Source organism: Lissotriton vulgaris, unplaced genomic scaffold, assembly GCF_964263255.1.
Source record: "Lissotriton vulgaris unplaced genomic scaffold, aLisVul1.2 SCAFFOLD_1670, whole genome shotgun sequence".
Classification (NCBI taxonomy): Eukaryota; Metazoa; Chordata; class Amphibia; order Caudata; family Salamandridae; genus Lissotriton; species Lissotriton vulgaris.
Genome location: NW_028255645.1, coordinates 240,376 through 264,378, shown reverse-complemented (window position 1 = coordinate 264,378; position 24,003 = coordinate 240,376). Strand labels below are relative to the sequence as shown.

Below are 24,003 nucleotides of genomic sequence, written 5' to 3'. Positions count from 1 at the left end.
ACCCACCCCACCCCTGAGAGTCTGGTGATCCAGGCCTCTACCTCTCAGTCCGCATTCCCGTCGGCCCCGCCCGATCGGGAATCCAAGAGGTATGACCAATATGGCAAAAAGGTCTTCTCGTCCCTGAGCTTAGGACTGCGGTCTTGCAACACCGCTTGCCTCTTGGGCCGCTACACCCACTCTGTGTGGGATACGGTCACGGAACTGCTGCCAGAATGCCCCATGGAGGTGCGGGCAAAGCTCGGCAAAGCTGTAGCGGAGGGCCGAGATGCAGCTAGGTATTCAATTCGATGTGGCCTTGATACGACCGACTCGCTAGGCAGAGCGATGTCCACGACGGTGGCGATTCGTCGCCACGCCTGGTTGAGATCCGCCAACTTCTCGGCAGATGTCCAGAATACATTAATGGACATGCCGTTCGATGGCTGTCATCTGTTTGGTGACAAGGCGGACCACGCGCTGGAACGCTTCAAGGACTCCAGGGTCACGGCCAAGTCCTTGGGTCTCTCGACCCAGCGCCAGCAAACGGGTTCGTTTTGCTCCTTTCGTGGCCAAGGAAGGGGCGTCCCCACACGTGCTGCCAGCCACGCGCCGCAAAAATCTTATCAACGCGGTGGCGGCCGTGGATACCGCCGTGGAGGCGGTCGGGGTCAGAGGCGGGGTCAGGCCACATCCCCCCCCCGCAGCATCTGCCTCAAAATCCTCCTAGTCCGTGCTTTCAGGCCCACGTGACGCCAGTGGGTGGCAGGGTTCGCCATCACCATGCCCGCTGGCGCACGATCACTTCGGACAGGTGGGTGCTGCAAATCGTCCGAAGGGGCTACTCCCTCCCCTTCGAGACAACTCCTCCAGCCATGCCACCGCAGAACCACCGTGTGTCGGGGGACCACTTGCAACTTCTGCAGGAGGAAGTTACGGCCCTCTTGGCCAAGGGGGCCATCGAGCGCGTTCCTGGGCCAGAAGTAGGGCGTGGTTGTTATTCCCACTACTTTCTGGTGCCCAAGAAGGACAAAGGGGGCCTACGTCCTATCTTGGATCTAAGGAGCGTCAACGGCTTCCTCCGGAAGGAGAAGTTCAAGATGTTGACGTTAGCTCAGGTCTTGGCTGCTCTAGACCCGCAAGACTGGATGGTGGCGTTGGACTTGCAGGATGCGTATTTTCACATCCCCATCCTGCCGGCCCACCGGCGTTACCTGCGGTTCACGGTAGGCCAGGAACACTTTCAGTTTATCGTGCTCCCCTTCGGCCTTACCAGCGCCCCGCGGGTGTTCACAAAGGTGTTGGCGGTGGTCGCAGCCCATCTGCGCAGGTTATGGGTTTCAGTCTTCCCCTACCTAGACGACTGGTTGTTGAAGGCGGGCTCGCCCCAGACAGTCGTCCACCACCTCCAGATGACGGCAGACCTCTTGCACGGCCTGGGGTTCTCCATCAATGTGCCGAAATCACACCTGTGTCCCTCTCAAAAGCTCCTTTTCATCGGAGCGGTTCTGGACTCGGCGCAGTTTCGGGTCTATCCTCCGGAACGGCGGATCCGGGATATACAGGCGTTGATTCCCATCTTTCAGCCGCTATCCCGGGTTTCGGTCAGGTTGACGCTGCGGCTGCTGGGGCTGATGGCTTCCTGCATCCTTCTGGTGCATCACGCCCGGTGGCGGATGCGGGCTCTGCAGTGGGACCTGAAGTTTCAGTGGGCCCAGCATCAGGGCAACTTGTCCGACCACGTCTTGATCTCGGAGGGCACTGCGAGACAACTGCAGTGGTGGCTTACGGACCGCGATTGGGTCAGGGGCAAGTCCCTCTCCCTTCCCCAACCGGAGCACGTTGTTGTGACGGACGCGTCCCTCCAGGGCTGGGGAGGCCACTTGGGAGAGGCGGAGATCAGAGGCATCTGGTCTCCGGCGGAGTCCCGGCTCCATATCAACCTGTTGGAGCTGCGGGCGATTCGTCTAGCACTGAAGGCATTCCTCCCCTTTGTCAACGGGAGTGTGGTGCAGGTGTTCACGGACAACACCACCGCCATGTGGTACTGCAACAAACAAGGCGGGGTGGGGTCGTGGACCCTTTGCCAGGAGGCTCTGCGCCTCTGGCAGTGGCTGGAACGTCAGGGCGTGACTCTGACGGTTCAACACCTGGCAGGTTCTCTGAACGCCAGGGCGGACGAACTCAGCCGTCGGTGCTCGATGGATCACGAATGGCGTCTGAACTCGGACGTGGCGCAAGGTCTCTTTCAGCAATGGGGAGAGCCTTGGTTAGATCTATTCGCCACAGAAGAGAACGCGCAATGTCATCAGTTCTGCGCGTTGGAGTTTCCAAGACGGCACTCGCTCGGCGACGCCTTTCGGCGCGAGTGGAGTTGCGGTCTGTTATACGCCTTTCCGCCTATACCACTTCTGCCCAGAGTGCTGAAGAAGATCAGGCGCGACCGGGCCCAAGTTATCCTTGTGGCTCCGGACTGGGCTCGAAGGTACTGGTATCCCGAGCTACTCAGCGTGTCAGTCGTCCCCCGATCCGCCTGCCCCTTCAGGAGGACCTTCTGTCGCAGCAACAGGGGACGGTCCTCCACCCGAACCTGTCCAGTCTCCACCTCCATGCTTGGAGATTGAGCGGCGGCAGTTGAGGCCATTTGACTTGCCTCCTGAAGTCTGTAATGTAATTCTGGCAGCCAGGCGTCCCTCCACGAAATCGGTATACGCCTGTCGGTGGAACAAGTTTGTGGCATGGTGCACAGCAAAGGCTGTGGATCCCCTTTCTGCCCCTCTCTCCGAGGTTCTTCTGTTCCTTCTCTCTCTTGCCCAGCAGGGCTCTGCTCTGGGCACTATCAAGGGCTACCTTTCTGCCCTTTCAGCCTTTCTTAGGCTTCCTGATCAGCCTTCTTTGTTCAAGTCCCCCATTGTCACGAGATTCTTGAAAGGCATCACACACATGTTTCCACCTGTTCCGTTTGTGATGCCTCAGTGGGACTTGAACCTGGTTCTAACCTTCTTGATGTGTGCTCCCTTTGAGCCCCTTCATTCTTGCCCTCTTCGTCTCCTGACTTTAAAGACGGCTTTCCTGGTTGCCATCACCTCTGCCAGGAGGGTGAGTGAGCTCCAGGCTCTTTCTGTCAAACCTCCTTTCTTGTCCATCCATCCTGACAAGGTGGTTCTGAGGACTAGACCTTCTTTCCTGCCCAAAGTAGTTTCTGCTTTTCACATCGGGCAGTCCATCACCCTCCCTTCCTTCTTCCCGCCTCTGCATCCTTCAAAGGATGAAGAGCGGCTCCACCGTCTGGACCCAAAACGTGCGCTTTCATTTTACATGGATCGCACACGCCAGTTCCGGGTGGATGACCAACTGTTTGTTGGCTACGTGGGTGCGAAGAAGGGACGGGCGGTACACAAACGGACCATCTCTCGGTGGGTCGTTCTCTGCATCAAAGCGTGCTACTCTTTGGCTCGGAAGGAGCCTCCTGTTGGGCTGAGGGCTCATTCCACTCGGGCCACGGCGGCTACTACTGCCCTGGGTCGGGGAGTCCCCTTGCAGGACATTTGCCAAGCGGCTACGTGGGCCTCGCTGCACACATTTGCGAGGCACTACTGCCTGGACAGTCAAGTCCGGAGGGATGGCTTCTTTGGCCGTTCTGTCCTCCAGGACTTTCTGGTGTAGGAGTGTATTGGTTCGCAGACCCACCACTGGGGTTGGTATTGCTGGGGTATCTATTCTAAGGTAAGGAATCTAACACTAACGTGTTTCTTTCAGATGAACAAGTTACTTACCTTCGGTAACGATATATCTGTAAGAAACATTAGTTAGTGTTAGATTCTTTACCGAACCCACCCATCCTCCCCGTTCTGCGAACTGATACCTAGGGTTAAGGACATCCCTTTCAGGGCCCTAGTTTCAAAAGGCACCAGTGTTGGTTCTCTCATGGCTCTGCGTCTTCTGGCGCGGAAAAGCTGTGTACGAAGAACTGACGTCAGCGCGCGGAGGCGGCGTCTATATACTCCAGCGACGTCATCACGGCGCACGACGCCAACGACGGACGCGGAGCCGCAGGAGACGCCTGCAGACGACGCCTACCGACGCGCAAGGGTACTGCTACGCAAAAGTTTCCGGATCCAGACTGACGCCTGGGGATATTCTAAGGTAAGGAATCTAACACTAACTAATGTTTCTTACAGATATATCGTTACCGAAGGTAAGTAACTTGTTCGATTGGCTCATAAAAGCAAACTCGTACGCGCAGTGTGCAAGCCATACATCTCAAAAACTCCAGCTGCTACACAGCCTGGGTTTTTCCATAAACTACCCAAAATCGCATCTACAGCCCTCCCACATACAGCAATATCTGGGAGCTACAATAGATACCTCAGTAGCAAAGGCATATCCAAATTCAGCCAGGATAGCCAACATGCAGACTCTCATTCAAAGATTTCAGCCACAGCACTCTTTGCCAGCTCGAGTGTTCATGCAGCTCATAGGCATGATGGCCTCCTGCATATTCATTGTCCCTCATGCCCGACTTCAATTGCGTACACTACAAGAATGCCTAGCACGGCAGTGGAACCAAGCTCAGGGACAACTGAAGGACCTGGTGTTGATAGACAATCGCGCTTACAACTCTGCAGTGGTGGAACCCACAAAACCTTTCCAAAGGATGACTGTTCCAAGAGCCGGTTCCACAACTAGTACTAACAGCGGACGCATCACTGACAGGTTGGGGAGCCCACTTGCTTAAATACACAGTCCAAGGGCTCTGGACAATCAAACAAAAGAAACTGCATATCAACCAACTGGAGTTGCTAGCAATATTTCTAGCACTAAAAGCATTCTAGAAATACTTGTACAACAAGGCTGTGTTGATCCGGACGGACAACATGACAGCCATGTACTACATGCAGAAACAAGGAGGGACACACTCTCCACAGCTGTCCCACTTAGCACAGAGCATATGTAGGTGGACAATACCAAGAAACATTTTTCTCCTAGTAGAACACCTGCCAGGGAAAGATAATCAAGTAGCGGATCTACTAAGCAGACACAGACAACAGCTACACGAATGGGAGATTCACCCCCAAGTTCTCCAGAGATAGATCTGTTTGCCACAAATGAAAACTCAAAATGCCAGTACTTTGCCGCCAGGTTCCCACATCCGTTGTCACAGGGCAATGCGATATCGATGAACTGGTCAGGCAGATTTTCCGTACGCTTTTCCACCAGCTCCACTGATTCCGCTGGTGGCACGCAAACTACGTCAGCAGTCTCTCACAATGATCCTGGTTGCTACCACATGGGCAAGACAGCCATGGTACACAACAATCCTGGAACTTTCAGTAGTTCCCCATCAAAGGCTCCGCCTCTCGCCCCATCTTTTAACTCAGAACCATGGAGAAATCAAACACCCAGATCTCAATCATATGAACCTAGCGATCTGGCTCCTGAGGTCTTCGAGTTCGGATACCTTAACTTACCTCCTGATTGCATGAACATTATCAAGGAGGCAAGACGGCCACTACTAGAGCATGCTATGCAGCTAAATGGAAAAGATTTGCAATTTATTGCAACAATAACCAAATCAATCCATTAGATGCTTCCATCCAAAACATTATCTGTTACCTCTTGCACTTCAAAGATGCAATCTAGCATACTCTTCTATAGGGCTACATCTTGCTGCTTTAGCAGCATATCTCCAGAACAGGCAACACCTTTCCCTGTTTAGGGTACCACCAATCAAGGCTTTTATGGAGGGTCTTAAAAGGGTAATCCCTCCATAACACCCACCTTCACCAGTCTGGAACTTAAATTTGGTACTTACCAGACTTATGGGACCTCCTTTCGAACCACTCCACTCATGTGAATTGCAATTCCGAACATCGAAGGTGGCATTTTTGATTGCCATTACCTCCCTCAGGCGAGTACGTGAGCTTCAGGCACTAACAATTCAAGAACCCTTCATGCAAGTACATGCAAATAGGGTAGTACTCAGGAACAACCCTAAGTTTATGCCAAAAGTCATATCCACTTTCCATATCAATCAATCAATAGAACTGACCGTTTTCTTCCAAAACCCACAATCAGTGGCTGAAAGAGCCCTACACACACTAGATGTAAGGAGATCTCTGCTATATTATGTTGACAGGAGTAAATCATTTCGGAAAACAAAGCAACTGTTTGTTGCTTTTTCACCGCAACTTAAAGGTAATCCCATCTCAAAATCAGGAATAGCCAGATGGTTAGGTAAATATGCTATCAAAAAGCTACACGCACTCTAACAGTTCCCCCAAGAGCACACTCTACGCGTAAAATGGGGACATCCATGGCTTTCTTAGGGAATATTCCCCTTGAAGACATATGTAGGGCAGCTACATGGTCTACCATACACACTTTCACTAAACACTATTGTGTAGACGTGCAATCAAAGCAGCAAGCTGCTGTAGGCCAGACTGTCCTTAAAACTTTTTCAGACTGCTGCAGCTGGTACAGGTGACCACCGCTAGAGGAGATACTGCTATACAGTCTATGCACAAGATATGAATTCAGCAGCCCACATGCCTCGAACACAATATGCTACTTACCATTATGCATCTGTTCTTGGCATGTAGGGCTGCTGACATTCATATCGCCCACCCTCCTCTCCGGTGCCTGTTGCAGCTGCAGTATTCTCTTTTGCATGGCCATCTCCTACTTTGCTATACTCCGTCTCTGCCACAATGGCGAAAAACAATCTGAGGATGGAGAAGATGCCCATGCGCACTGTAGTCCAGGAGAGGAGTCGCCTATCTCGTGATACTTCGAAGACTCTTCCAGGACAACATAGGTGCAATCATCCGGAACCAACACTAGGCGGCGATCTATGCACAAGATATGAATGTCAGCAGCCCTACATGCCAAGAACAGATGCATACTGGTAAGTAGCATATTCCTTATCCCTTATTGGTATCTTTCTTAGATTCACATGCACCCACCATCCTCCCCGGCGAGACAGTTCTTTGTTTGGGATCCCTACTTCCCGCTTGTGCTAAGAAAATCTGAGGAGAACTGCCTTTGCTGGGAAGGTTCTAGAGGGTGCTAGTAGCTGATTGGTTGGAACTATTTTTTTAGTTCTTTTCATATAATGAGGTAGATAGGCTACTAAGCTTTGGGTATTCTGGGCCTTTTTTTCTTTTTAGCCTACTACAGTTCTTACTAAGGCACTGCTTTTGTATGTATTATTACCGTGGGACTCCCGCCTCGGCGACGGGGAATGATTCAGGCATGTGAATCTATGAAAGATACCAATACTAGATAACTGTAGTTGCAGGTAAGTAACTTGTTTTCTTACGTTACTTTTCTAACTAAGTGCTGGATACCTAGATTCAGCACTGGGACATTTCCTGCAAACAGGTAAGTAAATACGTTTTAGTTATTCGTGCAATTTTTTAATATTTTTAGATTTCAAAACTCCACACTTAAATACTTTTTGTAAGAAAATTGTCAATGTTATCCTATGGAGGAAAAACAGGTTATCGGTTCACAGGTAAGTTATCGAGTGTGGGAGTTAAGGTTTTGGGGTTAGACTCTGAGGTCCCCCAGCGTCAGTTATGCACTCTTGTTACCCCTTCAGCGGCACTAGGACAGCCAGGTGCAGAGTGTTGAGCCCCAATGTTATCCAATGGGGGATAGAGGGCCTCTAGTTGGTGGCTGATTGCAAGCAGGCCACTGGGTTGTGGGAGCAAAGCTCCTAGGGTTTAGGTCAGGGCAAAAGGGCAAACAAAGTAGCACAAAAGGTGCACCCTCAGCATTACTGAAACAGCCGGGTGCAGAGTGCTGTTTTGATTTTGGGCGCCCTGTTGTTTTCTATGGCGAACCTCCGGTTTGCAAAAGCACTGCAGGCAGTGATACGAAGGACTTCTGGGTGCGACCACCACTTTGAAAGGTAAGTTGGGAAGTTAAGGGTTGTTAGGCACCATTAGTTTGGGCACACAAGGCTGTGGGGCGTCGGGTGCAGGGTCTTACCAGCTCCTGGTCTTGGTTAGGGGGGCCTTCTGGATTTAGACTGCAGGCGTCAGCTGGAGGCTTGAGGCAGGTCAGGGGTGGCCGAATCTCTGGTCGGGATCGCCGGGGTGACCTCCTCGTGGTGTTTTCCTCTAGCTCTGGCCGCGTTTGGCGGGTGTAGAGTGGGCTGGATCCGCGGTCTCCGGCTGCTGCCAGAGGTTGCAGTTTAACAAATCCGGTGTTCACGGGAGAAGCAGTCTTTGGAAGTGAAGGCAGGCAGGTCCTCCGGAGTTTTCGAGGTTGCTGGCTGCTGAACACATCGGGATTTCGCAGGAGCAGGTTTGAATGGAGACAGGCCTGTAGGGTTGGGGCCAAGTCAGCAGGCGCCTTCCTCTTGTTAGCTGGCTGCACAGCTGTTCGGTCCTTCTAATTCTTTTCTTCCTGTCGTTGTAGGATCCGAGGAAGCAAGGTTCAGGTTGCCCCCTAAATACTAGAATCTGAAAGAAACAGACTAGTATTAGATTCCTTACCTTAGAATATCCCCAGGCGTCAGACTGGATCCCGAAACTTTTGCGTAGCAGTACCCTTGCGCGTCGGTAGGCGTCGTCTGCGGCTCCACGTCCGTCGTCGTTGGCGCCGGGATGACGTCGCCGGAGTACTTAAACGCCGCCCTCGCGTGCTGATGTCAGTTCTCCTTTTTTCCGCGCCAGCAAGCGTCGATCCGGAAAAAGTGGTACCCTTAGTCATTTTATGACTAAACTTTTTCGATCATTTTTTATCACTTTTCAAAGTCGAACGACTCCGACGGTGCCGGTAGGGATGCCCGGGTTCAAACCCTGCGTTGACTGCAACCGACTGATGTCTGTTACCGCCCCCCATCGCCGGTGTCTGCATTGCCTGGGGCCCGACCACGATGACAAGTCGTGCCCCGACTGCCGGGCCTTGACGTCGAAGGCTAGGCGGGAGCGGTCCCGCAAGCGCCTAGAGCTCCGGCAGTCGGCCCACGCCGTTCGAGGTCCCGGTCCGGAAGGAGGTCGAGGGACCGGTCGCGGGGCTGGAATTATCACAGCTCTGGGAGTCAACACCACTCCTTGGGCTCAAAGTCCTCAGGTAAGAAGCACAAGAAGTCGAAGAGGCGACATCGCTCTTCTGACTCCCCCTGACACTCGTGCGATGCGGGCGGGGGTTCGGGCGACACCGCCCACGCGGCTCAGCCAGAGCCGCAGGCGTCGCGGCCTGCTCCATACTCGCCGGTCCCTGGGCAGAAGGCGACGCCGGAGGAGGTCAATGCCTTCCTCACGGCCATGAGGTCGCTCACTCCTTCGTCCATTTCCGCTGCGCCTTCGGGCCAAGCGGCCCCGACTGGGAGCCCATGCGGGTCGGGTGCTTCGGCCCCAGCGCCTTCGGCGACCTCGGTCCCGGCGCCGCAGGGCCTCGCTGCATCCGGTTCCGGATCCAGGTCGTCGCCTGTCGACCTTACGACCTCGCCGGCCCCCAGGGTGTCGCCCCCGGCGCCGTCCCACGACGACGTCGTCCCCGGACCTCTCCTCGACCCGGCGCCGGAGCGGCGCCGCTCTCAACGCCGATGGGAGACTTTTTCTTCTGTAACCTGACCCCATCATATGACCCTGAGCTTCAGGAGATGGGTGGCGAGGCGGATTAGGAAGGGTCTGAGGACCCTCTGGAACGTGAGTGCCAGTCTTATTAGGACTGGGAAGGTGAGCTAGGGGATGCCAGTGGTCCGGACACTTCGCCGGACACTGGTTTTGTCTCCCCTCCTACCGTGGCTACGGAGGAAAGGGCTGTCTATAGTGTGGTGCTGACGCGGGCAGCCAAGGCCTTGGCTCTTGAGCTCCTTGTCGCGGCCGTGAGGACTAACCTCCTCACTGAGGTCCTTAAACTGCAAACAAGCTCTTTGAAGCCTCTGTTGCCGTTTAATGAGGCCTTGTCTGACGTTCTTCTGGGCACTTGGTCCAGGCCCGCTACAGGTCCCCCTGTAGATAGGAACGTGGCCAGTCGCCACCGCCCGGCTCTGGGCGACCCTTGCTTCCTGTCCACCCTCCCCACCCCCGAGAGACTGGTCGTATAGGCCTCTAATTCCCAGACCGCATTCCCGACGGCTCCCCCGACCGGGAATCCAAGAGGTACGAACAGTATGGTAAGAAGATGTTATCCAGTATTATGGGTGTCTTTCATAGGTTCACATGCCTGAATCATTCCCCGTCGTCGAGAGGGGAGTCCCCGGTAAATAGAAAAGTAATGTCCTATAGACATACATAGAGAAAAGTAGGCCTAAGGGCCTTGCCTTAGTAGCCTATCTATGTCATTTTGTAAAAAAAAAAAAAGGACCAAACTCTAGAAGGTAGCCAATCAGCTACCACCTCCCTCTAGAACCTTCCTGCCAGGAGCCTCAGTCTCTCAGATTTTCTACCGCACGTTGTGCTAGGGAGTCTCCACCTGAGTTCTCCTCAGGTTTCCAGGATTTATCTTTTTCTTTCTCACAAAAGTTGGATATTTCTTCTAATAACAACAATGGCTGATCACCAGAAGAGAGGACTTTTCAGAGCCTGTTCATCCTGTGGTAAGAAAAGACTGCACGTCGATGACAAGCATGAATCTTACCTCTACTGTCTTTATCCTGATCATTCTGCTAAAGAATGTAGAATATGTAGAACATTCTCTGTGAGAAGTTGGCCAGATATATAGTGCTCACTATTCTAGTGATCACTGTGTATCATTCCAAACGACCCTTATTGATGATTGGTTGTAAGTCAACCTTATAGACCAGCTATCCTAGTAGCCTGGACAAAAGCAGTCTTTAGGCTAAACTCTTTATGGCATGTGAAGCCAGCTGTTTTACCATCACATATACCCCTTGAACACCAAGTGAAAGGACACCACACAAGTTGTTATGAAAAATAAAGTATATTTATTTATAACAAGTCTACCCTGAACTCTTTATGGGTCAGGGAGCTAAGCACAATACAAAACTCTTACGAAAATACTACAAGTTGCACAAATTACACAAATGCCCGAGGGGCACGAAAAATCATATACACTAAAAGTGGAATGCGAAATACTAGCAGGTAAGTAACAAGATCCAGAGGCTTCAGGATCGCTAGGACTACACTACTGAAGACTAAGGTTAGGAGCAGGAGGCCTAGGGAGATCGGGTGCAGAGTGTGCACTCTCACACGGGATGCGGGACAAAGTCTATGGAGGCTAGTATTTCTAAAGTTACTTTTTTCAGACGAATCCGGCTAGATAGACTTAAAACGAAAAAGGATCTGGACACTTGGATAGTGAACCTGCGTTGGAGCACCAAAATGCTAGAGTTACCTAGCCCAGGGGCTGCGGCTGCATAGGGTTCAAAAGACGTCTGGAATCCTCGTTGTAGTCTATGGAGCCTGAAAGAAGAAGTTGCTGGCAAGCGACCAGTGAAGATGTTCGATGTGATCCAAGCCTGGATCGGTGATGGAGACGACCTGAAAGCAGAGGGGACTCAGTTCTTAATCACTAGCCAGTGATTGTGTGGGCACCAGGATGGCACCGGATGAAGTCACCTCGACCAGGTGAGTGGGCGACGCTGGACTCTGCAGTCACACAGGCTAGGAGGCGTTGTCGGCGACCAGGCTGGAGGTGCAAGCTGTCCCACGAAGGTGTCTGCTGTCGGCGATGCTGGACCCAAGATGGGGGCAACAAACTTTGGCAAAGGCAAACCCACACGGTGGAGTCAAGATGGCGTCTGGAGCGGACCAGGAGGGTCCGGGGTGCTCCTCTTTTGGCGGGGAGCAAGGGCCAGTCTGGAGCAACCAGACCAGCGGTGAAATCGTCGTGGTACGTCGTCAGGAGGGCCACTAGCCAACGGGCAAGTGACCGGACAACGCGGTGAGCAGCAAAGAGCAGAATGGCCCCACGCAGATCTCGTGGATGCTGGGGGGCTGGACTTCGGTGCTGGAGCTGCTCAGGGTTGGGGCTTCTCAAACCCACGTGCACTCACTCGAGGGTCCCTCGGTGGTCGTGGATTAATTTGGGAAGGGGGCCCGCTCCTACCTTTATTCTAAGAAAAGGGGCTGGCACGCGACTAGGTCCTGCCCATGGGTGGGACCAGGAGGGGGGTGGTTACACCCCTCTCCCTTGTCCGGACTTTCCCCAGCTCAGGGGCTGATGTACCCCTGGAACTGGTTTGAGCCGGCATATGCACAGTGAGCACCGGGGTGCCACTTGCAGTCACCTTCCTCTCAGCCCTGCCTACCTGGGATACACAAAACCCTGTCTGGTATGGTGCTAGCACCGCCCCTGACAGGAAACCCTTTGTCCGAGCTCTCCTTGCTGGAAGGACACCCAGCAGCAGGAGGTCAGACTTGTGTCTGTGGTGGCAGCATCCATTTTACAGAGGGAGCAGTGGTCCTGAGGCCCTGAATAGCGGGGTCCCAGGTCAACTAAGTCGAAAAACCAGCAAAACACCAGGCAAAAAGTTGGGGGGAACCATAGTCTAATATCCACCTTCCTACACTGGTAGCCATCACCTCTGCCAGGAGAGTGAGTGAGCTCCAGGCTCTTTCCTCTAAACCTCCTTTCCTTTCTGCCCATCCCGACAAAGTTGTGTTGTGGATGCGACCCTCTTTCCTGCCCAAGGTAGTCACAGCCTTCCACATCGGGCAGTTGATCACCTTGCCCACCTACTTTCCGCCTCCGCATCCCTCGAAAGAGAAAGAGAGGCTCCACCGTCTGGACCCAAAACGTGTGCTCTCATACTATCTGATTGCACACGCCAGTTCCGGGTGGATGACCAACTTCTTGTTCGGTACGTGGGCGCTAAGAAAGATCAGCGGTGCACAAACTAACCATCTCTCGTTGGGTCGTCTTGTGCATCAAGGCGTGCTATCCTCTGGCTTACAATGGTCCCAAAAGGTGGGCCAAAGAGGAAGGCGGCATCTTAATGTATTGTGTGGCCCTCGTTGGACTTAGAGATCAGGCCAGGTCATAAATCCCTGGTGCTAGCGGCTCAGTCAACCTCGCGGCTGATGTCACTTCTTGAACTGCGGGCGCCCGAGTCTTTGGCCCACCCCTTGGGACCATTGTAATAGACTCAAGCAACATTGGATAGCCTAAAAGCTGATAAATCCGGACACACCAGAATGATTGGTTTCCCCCCTCCAGCTGCACTATTTTCAGAGCACTATTTAGGCTCTTTACCGTACTGCACCAGTCAATCTGACACACCAACTCTGTATGCTTCCACTTTTTACTCCCAAAAACTTGAAGCAAGTCCTGAACTGTTTCATCTACAAAGCCTAACTCTGATCAATTCCTTTGCCAACTGTATTAATATCAAAGCACGACTAAGACTCCCACTACAGAATTATTTCAAATGCTCACACAGTGCTGATGATGATCTAAAGTTACAAAAGATCGAAACGCCGTCGACCCCCTGTTGAAAATACTTCCACTTGTACATATTGCCCCGAATTTTGATGTTTGTTTTGTGTGATGTCGTGTATTGTCACTTTCACTCAGTCACATTACGCACCCCTTTCACTTATGTGAGCACCTGTAAATACGAATCTGCATACTATGATTAAATATTTCTGTTGCCCTATGAAGCTTGCTCCCAGAACCTATTTGTTCATTTGACCAAATAATACTTAACCTTGTGTTACTTGACCTTCTTAGGCCAACCCTGAACCACTGTACTTACCATAAAAGACTGTAAGAAACTGGCTCTATATATACTGCACCAAAATGAGGTTTAGTGTGTATAGAGACCAAGTGACCCCAGAGGTAGGCTGAGGTTAAAGTTAGATAGAACCTTACTCTCTTATTGTGGTAGAGTGGTTGAGCAGTAAGGCAGTATCAGAGGACAGTGTTAAGCATTTGAAGTACACTCAGTCAGCAAATTAATTCATACACTCAAGAACTGAACTCTGGGCCGATTGTTTTGTATAAAAATATACTGTTTATTTTTAGAACCTAGCAAGCCTGGTACAGGTAAGCATTAAATTCCTTTCAGTAATAAGTAACTGGATATAGAACAGTTTGCAAATGCAATAGAAATTGTACTTTGTTTGATTTACAGGGAAGCAGTGGTATGCAACACTAAGCAAATAAAGTACATTGGAATGAATAGGCTTTTTCAATAAATTGCAGGTAAGTTACTTTTACGTTACTGTTTCTAACTCATTGCTGGATGCCTAGATTCAGCAATGGGACATGTCCTGCAAACAGGTGAGAAAACACGTTTTGGTTATTCGTACGATTTTTATTAAAGAAAATATTTAGTTTTCAAAACTCCACCCATAGTCATTTTTTGGAGGGAAAATTGTCAATGTTATCCTATTGAGGAAAAACAGGTTATCGGTTTGCAGGTAAGTAAACAACTGTGGGATTTAAGGTTCTGGGGTTAGACTCGGGGGGGGGGGTCACCCAGGGTCAGTGATGCACTGTTGTTGCACCCTCAGCTGCAATAGGGCGGCCGGTTGCAGAGTGTTGAGGCCCGATGTTATCCAGTGGAGGATAGGGGGGGGTCTCCGGTAGGTGGCTGCTGGCAAGCAGGCCACGAGGTTGTGGGAGCAAAGCTCCCAGGGTTTTAGCTCAGGGCAAGTTGGGGGCCAAAGTAACACCAAAGGTTGCACACTCAGTGGCACTCAGCACCCTGAGGGGTGGAGCTGCCAGAGGTGGGCACACCTCTCTTCCTCACTTGTTTTTCCCGCCGGTGCTCCCGCCCAAAGTGGGGGTAGAACCAGTGGGGACCTGTTGCTGAAAACAGCAAATCGTCTGGAAAGGCTCACAAAGGCGGCATGCATTTGCAGCTTTTCCTTCGTGAACCCTACCTGTAGGAAGGTGGATATCGGACTATGGTTACCCCCAACTTTTTTGCCTAGTGTTTAGCTGGTTTTCGACTTAGTTGGCCTGGGATCCTGCTATTCAGGCCCCAAGGCTTCCTGCTCTCTGTTAAAATGGACTCCATGTACCTTAGGTACATATCTAATTGGTATTGGGTCACTCTAGTAAGTCCTTGTACAGTGTACCACAGGTACCCAGGGCATAAGTGCACCCAAGGCCTACCAGGGGCTGCAGCATGTATTATGCCATCCCTGGCTGTCCATCCAAAACTGACACAACTGGCTGCTAACACAGCTGGGGCCACGGTGGTGTAATCACCCTTTGCTTTAGATATAGTATACCTATATCATACCCTAAAATCGACACATATACTCCTATAAGTCACTCCTATGGCAGGCCTTAACAATCCTGGAGGCAGGGTGCTTGGAATTATGTGAGATGGTGCTCTAGCATGAGCTGAGCCGGTCTGCAGCTTTCGGAACCAAGTCCTTTAGCTGTTTCCATGATAACGCTATACCATATACTCTTAAGTGCATTATAATCCTCGCGGTTATTGCTAACTTTGGCATAGCGTTATCAAAACATGTCGAGTAAGGTGTCATACGAATTGAAATACTACCCCCTCGCCAATTCTGGCGACGAGGGTAGCATTCCACCCTTTTAGAGGGACACGACATGTATATAACTGTGAACCCCAGTTAAAGTTAACAAGAGCCTCAGCATCACAAAATGGATGCTGCAACCACCGACACAAGTCTGACTTCCTGCTGCTGGGAGTCCTTCCAGCGAGGGAGGCCTGGACAAAGGGTTTCCTGCCTTGGGAGGTGCTAGCACCACCCCAGACAGGATTTTGTGTATTAGGTAGGACAGGCCTGAAAGGAATGAGACATGCCTGGGGCACACAAGGTGTCCCTGTGCGTACACCAATTCAAACCAATTGTTGGGGCACTTCAGCCCCAGCTCTGTCGTGAAACCGGACAAAGGATAGGGGGTGTAACCACCCCCCTTCCTGGTCCCACCCATAGGAGGGACCTAGTAGCAGTACAGCCCCCTTTAGGAGAATAAAGGTAGGAGCTGGTCCCATTCCACTTTAGATTAATCCTGATTTGAAACTCTACAAGAAGAAACTCTGGACTTCGACGTTCTGCTCCACAGAAGACTGAAGAAATCTCCCTTGTGGCCAAGGAGTGACCACCCTGCACAAGCAGGCACCATCAAGCGTTCCAGCGGTTCACTTTGTCGTCTTCCCGAGTGGATCCAGAATTCAGAGCCCGACGAGACCCGGACTCCCAGACCTCTCCGACCTCTACCTACATCTGCAGCACAGCTGAGATCCGTGGGTGCGACGAGACATGTGGGACCGGCCATCTTGGAGAAACTGTACTTCGCTTCCAGCACGACTTCAGAGGTATCCTTGAAGTGCTTTGGGGGATTGAGAAGCCCCAGCCCCGAGCAGCTCCTGCACAGAAGATCAGCCCTCCAGCATCCACGAGATCTGCGTGGGGCCCTTTTGCTTGGTTGCTGCTAGACGCGTTGTCTGGTCACTTGCCGGCTGGCTAGTGGCCTCCTAGACGACGATCCACAACATCAACACCGCTGGTCTGGTTGCTCCAGACTGGCCCTTGCTTCCCTGCAAAGGAGAAGCACTCCTGACCCTCCTGGTCCGCACCAGACGCCCTTTTCCACTCACCGCGTGGGTTGCCTTTGCCAAGGCCTGTTGACGCCGAATCCGGAACCAACTCCGCTGACAGCGAGAGCCTGCGTGGAACAGCTCGTGCCTCCATCCTGGTCGACCAAGACACCACCTGGTCCACGTGGCTGCAGAGTCAAGCGTCCACTCTTCACCTGATCGCGACGACAGCATCTGGTTCCTTCCTGGTTCCACTCCAGTCACTGGCTAGTGACTGTGAACATTGTCCCCTCTGTTTTCAGGGCTTTATCCCCTCTGCTTTCAGGTCTTCATCTTCCTCGATCCACCCTTGGATCACTCCGGACATCTTCCTTCTGGCCGCCTGCAGCATCTTTTCTTCCAGGCTCCATAGACTTCAACGCGGAAACCAGACACACTTTGGCACCTATGCACCCGCAGCCCGTCGGTGAGGTAACAAGAGCATTTCGGTGCTCAAGGGTAGATTGACTATCCTAGTGTCCAGATTTCCAGTCGTTTTAGTCCTAGCTAGTCTGAACTGTCTAATACTTACCTTTTCGTAATTTGTACTGTCCATTGACTTCGTTACGCATCTCGCGTGTGTGTTCAGACTCTGCACACGCGTCCAGTGGGCCTCCTATTACTTAACTCAGGTTAGGATAGTGTAGACCCAGCGATCCTACAGCCTCTGGACAGCTGCATTCCTTCTATCGATTTCCTTATACCATTTACTTAGTATATGGTTTGTCGTGCCCCTAGGGCACCATTGTAATTTGTGCAACTTATCGTATTTTTTTTAAGAGTCTTGTCATGTGCTTAGCACTCTGATCTCATAAAGAGTTCAGAGGTGTATGTTAGTTAATAAATACCTTGTTTATTTTCATAACTACCTGTGTGGTGTCCTTTCATTTGGTATTCAAGGGGTTATATGTGGTAAAACAGCTGGCTTCACATTCCATTCAGAGTTTAGCCTAAAGACTGCTTTTGTCCACGCTACTAGGATAGCTGGTCTATAAGGTTGACTTACAACCAATCACCATCAGGGTTGTTTGGACTGATGCAAGGTGATCACTAGAACTAGTGAGCATCATATATCAGGCCAACTTCTCACACTGCCCATCCTGGTCTAGGAGGCTTGGCACCTCGTCCCAGGATGTGCATTGTTTCAGACCCCCGAGAGCAGCAGCTCTCGACGCAGGGGTCCAGAAGCATGGTTGGTGGTGGCAGCCTAGGCGGCCACTCAGTCAGGTCATTAGTAGTTGGTAGAGTTTCAGGGGGCATCTCTAAGATGCCCTCTGTTGTGCATTTTACATTAAATCTCACACTGGCATCAGTGTGGGTTTAATGTGCTGAGATGTTTGATACCAAACTTCCCAGTCTTCAGTGCAGCCATGATGGTGCTGTGGCGTTAGTAATGACAAACTCCCAGCACCATATACTCTTAATGGCAGGACTGCACTTACAGTGCCCAGGGTGGACCTGGGTACTGTAAGGGTACAGGGCTCATGCACCTGGACCCTCACCACTGGCATAGGGCACCCAGCTAGAGGGGTGACTGATGTATGACAGGGCAGTGTTTTGTGGGCATGGCACACAGAGATTTGTGCCATGGCGACTCTTCACTTTGTTCTGCACCAAGACACGCAGCCTGCAAAGGCAGTGTGCGAGTGTCAGGGTAAAGGGCCTCTACGGGTGGCATAATAAGTGCTGCAGCCCTTAGAGGTCTTCTCTGGTCACAGTGCCCTGGTTACCTGTGGTACCATTTACCAGGGGCTGACGTGGCCAGAGATGCCAATTGGATTTAGGCTTCAATGCAGTATTAGGGAAGGAACATAGGCCCTGGGTGTGAGAAGTTGGCCTGATATGCAGTGCTCACTATTCTAGTGATCACTATGCATCAGTCCAAACGACCCTTATGGTGATTGGTTGTAAGTCAACCTTAGACCAGCTATCCTAGTAGCGTGGATACGAGCAGTCTTCGTGCTAAACTCTAGAGGGCGTGTTAAGCCAGCTGTTATACCATCACATATACCCCTTGAACACCAAGTGAAAGGACACCACACAAGTGTTATGAAAATAAACAGTGTATTTATTAGAATCACAACAGCCCTGTACTCTTTATGAGGACAGGGTACTAAGCACACAACAAAACTCTTAGGAAAATACTTCAAGTGCACAATCTACACAAATGCCCGAGGGCACGGAAAGTTTAGTGTTCTCGGGCGAGCCCGATAAGCTAAGTCGGAAGCGACAGTGACTCTGGACCCTTAGATAATGAGGCTATGCTGGGGCACCGAAATGCCGAAGTTACCTAGCCCAGGGGCTGCGGCTGCATAGGTCTTTACAGACGTCGGGAATCCTCGCTGACGAACCAGGAGCCTGAAGGAAGGAGTTGCTGGCAGGCGACCAGTGAAGATAGTTCGTAGAGATCCAAGCCTGGATCGAAGATGGATGACACCCGAAAGCAGAGGGGACCAAGTTCGTAACTACTAGCCAGTAGTCAGAGGGTACCAGGAGGGCACCGGATGGTAGTCACCTCGACTAGGTGAGTGGGCGACGCTGGGCTCTGCAGTCTCACGGACCAGGAGGCGTTGTCGGCGACCAGGATGGAGGTGCGAGCTGTCCCACGATGGTTGATGCTGTCGGCGTCGCTGGGCCCAGGATTGGGGCAACAAGCCTTGGCAAATTCAGGGCCACGTGGTGGACCTAAAATGGCGTCTTGAGTGGACCAGGAGGGTCCGGGGTGCTCCTCTTTCAGAAGGGAACAAAGGCCAGTCTGGAGCAACCAGACCAGCAGCGTTATTGTCGTTGGGCGTCGTCGAGAGGGCCACAAGCCAGCGGGCTAGTAGCCGGACAACGTGTTGAGCAGCAAAAAGCAGAAGGGCCCCACGCAGATCATGGAGATGCTGGGAGGCTGGACTTCGGTGCTGGAGCTGCTCAGGGTCGGGGCTTCTCGGACCCCAAAGCACTCACCAGAGGATCCCTCGGCGGTCGTGCTGGATAGAAGTCGTGCAGTTCTGACGATTGCCGGTCCCTCGAGGTCTCGTCGCACCCACGGATCTCAGCTGAGCTGACGATGTGGGTAGAGGTCAGAGGTGCCAGGGAAGCCGGTTCTCGTCAAGCTGGGCAGTCGGATTCCTGAGGAAGGACATGCAGCGAACGGCAGAGTTCTTAGATGGTGCCTGCGGGTGCAGGGTGACTACTCCTTAGTCACAAGAGAGAAATCTTGAGAAGAGTCGAGAGTTCCTTTCGTAGAACGTAGTTTCTTGAATTAAAGATGATCTCATTTGGAAGGGTCCCCGCTCCTGCCTTTATCCTAAAGAAAGGGGTGGGTACGCGACTAGGTCCTGCCCTAGGGGTGGGACCAGGAAGGGGGGTGGTTACACCCCTCTCCCATGCCGGACTTTCCCCAGGCCAGGGGCTGGTGTGCCCCTGGAACTGGTTCTAGCCGGCAGATGCGTAGTGAGCACCGGGGTGCCACTCCGCAGTCACCTTCCTGTAAAGCCCTGCCTACCCAGGATACACAAAACCCTGTCTGGGATGGTGCGAGCACCGCCCCGGACAGGAAACCCTTTGTCCAAGCTCTCCTCGCTGGAAGGACTCCCAGCAGCAGGAGGTCAGACTCGTGTCTGTGGTGGCAGCGTCCATTTTGTGGAGCTGAGGCTTCAGTTAACTTTAACTGGGGTTCACAGTTACGTACATGTCGTGTCCCTCTAGAAGGGTGGAATGCTAACCCCGTCGCCAGCATTGGTGAGGGGTCAGTATCCTGATTCGTATGACACCTTACTCGGCATGTTTTGATAACGCGATACCGAAGTTAGCATTTAAGAGTATGTGGTACGCGTTATCATGGAGCAGCCATTGGGACTTGGTTCCGCAAGCTGCAAACGGGCTCAGCTCATGCCAGAGCGCCATTTCACACGATTCCACGCACTCTGCCTTCAGGATTGTCAAGGCCTGCCCTAGAAGTGACTGATAGGAATCCGTGTGTCCATTTTCGGGGTTAGATATAGGGATATTATATCTAAAGCAAAGGGCGATTACACCACCTTGCCCCAGCTGTCGTGCAGCCAGTTGTGTCAGATTTAGATGGCCATCCAGGGGTGGCATAATACATGCTTCAGCCCCTGGTAGGCCCTGGGTACACCTATGCCCTGAGTTACAGGGTCTGATAAGGGGGCCCAGTTCCAATTGGATAATGCACCCAAGGTACACATGTCAATTTAGTGAGAGAACAGCTAGGCTGTGGGTCTGCTTGGCAGGCCCACAGCCAGGGAAAGTCATAAACCAGTGAAACAAAAGCAAAAAATCTGGGTGATCATAGGATTGCAGACCCTACTCTCCTACACTGGGTACCTGTTTAGCAGGAGCCCAGGGCACACTCAGTCAAAGAACATCATCCCACTGGTCCCCAGCGAGGTCCCCAAGTGCTCCAGAGTCCACCGTGCGTGGACCTCTCCAGGACTCCACGATGTCACCTGCAGCCTCTGCACTGAAACCCCCCTCCCCCCCCCCCCCCCCCTAGTTGCCCGGTAAGGTGAAATCCGACCTCAGACAACACCCCTGCATCCAGCCGCCCTACACCCTGTAGAAAATAACCCCAGGTGGACCTACGTAGCTAAGCCCTCCAACTTGCCTGCCCAGCTGTTGGTTCCTCCCGGAAGTCTTCCTGGGCCAAGGCTGCAGCTAAAAAACAAAACTGAAAAACCCCATTTAAAACAGGGCACCAGATGTCAAAACACCCTGCATCCAGTCACCCCTGCGGGTTCTCTTTGTGTGCTAAACAGGATCCCCCGTTGCCCTGAGCCTAACACCAGGAGCTTTGCTCCTACAACCTTGTGGCCTGCTCGTGAGGAGCCCCCAACCTGTGGCCCCCTCTCTCCCGTTAGATAACATTGGGCCTTAGCACTCTGCACCCGGCCGCCCTAGTGCCGCTGAGGGATCTTTGAGAGTGCATCTTTGACCCTAGGTGAACCCTTGTTCTAACCCCAGAAACTCAACCCCAATGTTTTTTAAATTGTGTGAAAACCTGGCAAACTACAACTGTACAAAATTGATTTTACTTAACTTTTCTCTAGGAAATGGCCTACTTTGATATCTAGGCACATCACATTGAGTAGAAAAATTACATTAAAAAGTAATCTATACAGTAATTTTGAATCTTTGTCTTACCTGTATTTCAAACAACTGTATTTGAACTTGCAATCAATTGTAAACACTGCATAATATTTTGCAAAGCATTTATTTCACTTACCTATGCCAGCCTTTGCTTGGTTCCAGAAATAAAATACCGTCATATTTTTATACGAACAAAATTGGTGTCAATTCAGTCTGAGTGTGTAAAATCATTTGCTGACTGAGTGCGTACAACAAATGCATAACACTAACCTCTGTTAAAGCCTTACTGCTCGCCCACACTATCACAAATAAGAGAATAAGGCGTGATCTGCTTTTACATCTGCCTACCTTTGGAGTTACGCTGGACTCTGTGCACACTATACCTGATTTTGGTATAGGATATACAGAGCCAGCTTCCTACACTCTTTCCTTTTAAGGAATAGTCTTACGCTTTTCATCCATTTTTCCTGATTTCTTCTGTAACTGAAGATGAAGACTAAAAAGCACAATTGTATGTTAGTGGCTCCAGTGCAGGTCAGATAACATTGATTTACAGGTCTAATGAACTGGTCAGCTTTCTTGCTGATACAGTTCAAGCTTTAACCTTTTTTGCTGATCAGGTAACATGGGAGATCTTGCATCACTACTATTCCTTGTAGTACCTGGCATTATTGTTAATGAAGACTTGTGGCTTGGTTTCCTAAATCTCTTGTAAGGCTGTAAAAATCATTCAATTCTCAGGACACTTCGGATACAATCCGTGTCCAGGATCTGAGCCCATACAAGGAAGAGATTTTGAATATGAAGTTGGTTGAATGGTCACCACTCGCTGTCCTTTAGACTACGTTAAAGTTTGCGATGTTTGTTGTGTTTTGCAAGCTCCTGTTTGAAAACTCTTCATCGGAGTGCATTTAGTTGCCATATCTTGCTACTTGAGATGCTCAGACAAGCAATTTGTTTTCTCCTACTGAGTTGTTAAAGAAGCCAAGAGTGGACAGTCCATTACCACTTTGCATTCCACATTTTGTACTTCCCAGTGTCCATCCTCCCCTCCCACTGTCCATCCTTCTCACCTTACTTGCCTATTGCCTGTGTACACTGCTTTCTATACCAGTTCTTGTTCTGCTAGGACTCAACTCCCACCAGAAAAATGGCTACTCACATGGACCCAGCTTTCAAACATCTCCACATTAAGCCTGTCCTGGTTCACCGTACCCATAATCTTATGAGTTACATTGCTGTCACGATACAGGACCATTCATAATGCCCTGCCGCAAATTGCAGTGTGCCAATCTTCTCCCACTCCAGTTCCATTGCCTACCTACTTCTCCCTCCACTTGATCTCAGCAGTTTGTGTGTCTCGTCACTTTTCAAACCTGTACAGCTGTTCATTCCAGTAACCGCTCTAATCTACTGCCTACTGGTAAACAATCTCTAGATGGTTTACCTTTAATGAACTTGACTCGACTCACTTAAAAGGAACCTTTTGATTTCACCTCTTGAAATGACCCTTGTTACCTATTAGAACCCCTCTTTGCTTCATCCCATTGCATACCAATAGCCATTTAAGTGTTCCAATCCACATCATTTGTTTGATTTGCAGGAAAGCTGCAGACCCTGGATCGCTTACTTCGGCAGCTGAAAGCAGGTTGTCACAGAGTGCTGATCTTCACTCAGATGACAAGAATGTTAGATGTTCTAGAACAGTTCCTGAACTACCATGGACACATCTACTTGCGACTCGATGGCTCGACAAGAGTGGAGCAAAGACAGGTATGTGTAAGAGGCACTTCTTGCGCTTTTAACCACACTCGCATCACTAGATGTAATTTTTCAGTACTGCTTCATAATATTTTTCGTTCCCAGTCAATTTATAGTTTTAAACAGTAAAACTGTGGTATTTTAAAATCTAGATTTTAGACATAACTGCCTATTGAGGCAAAATTAAGGGCCGTCTAGTTTTTAGTGGTTAAAGAAATAACAGAAATGGTACACCACAAAAGTTCATCAGGTGCAAAATGCTACCATCCAAACGGCTAAGACGCCACATTAATGAAGTTTAGAATAGGTTGCCTCCAGCTTCCTTATTGCCCTCATGCCTCTCCTTTTTGAGGGTGCTTACTTGTACATTTCTGTACTTTTTCTCAGGATTTGTGATTAAGTTTCTATTGTGCAAATAAATGACAACACTGAGTTTGCTGACTTACTTGGAACTTTAATGTAGACGTGATATTTTTGTAGACATTACTTCTGTACAGATTCCTCTTGTTCTGAATATTGTTCAGTGGATGCTCCAGACTCTATTGTGGATGCAGGACTTCAAGCCCTATCCTGTACAAGCATCCCTGCATCAAAGGGGAAGTGTGGGTTCTTGGGGGGGGGGTGGGGTGGAGGGGGGGTTGGTTTAGCGCCTGTTGGGCACTCAAAGTGTTGGCCTT

General features: G+C 50.9%; 1 protein-coding gene across 1 annotated transcript in view; it reads left to right on the top strand.

The window, feature by feature from the left end:
* LOC147659043 (uncharacterized) overlaps positions 1 to 24,003 on the top strand; it is a gene marked incomplete at its 5' end in the record, with an annotated part of 502,472 nt that overhangs the window by 288,080 nt on the left and 190,389 nt on the right. Inside the window, one exon of the mRNA XM_086952017.1 lies at positions 23,169 to 23,338. Within this exon, the coding sequence (XP_086808143.1) occupies positions 23,169 to 23,338 (170 nt within the window). The remainder of the gene's footprint in view (positions 1 to 23,168; positions 23,339 to 24,003) is intronic.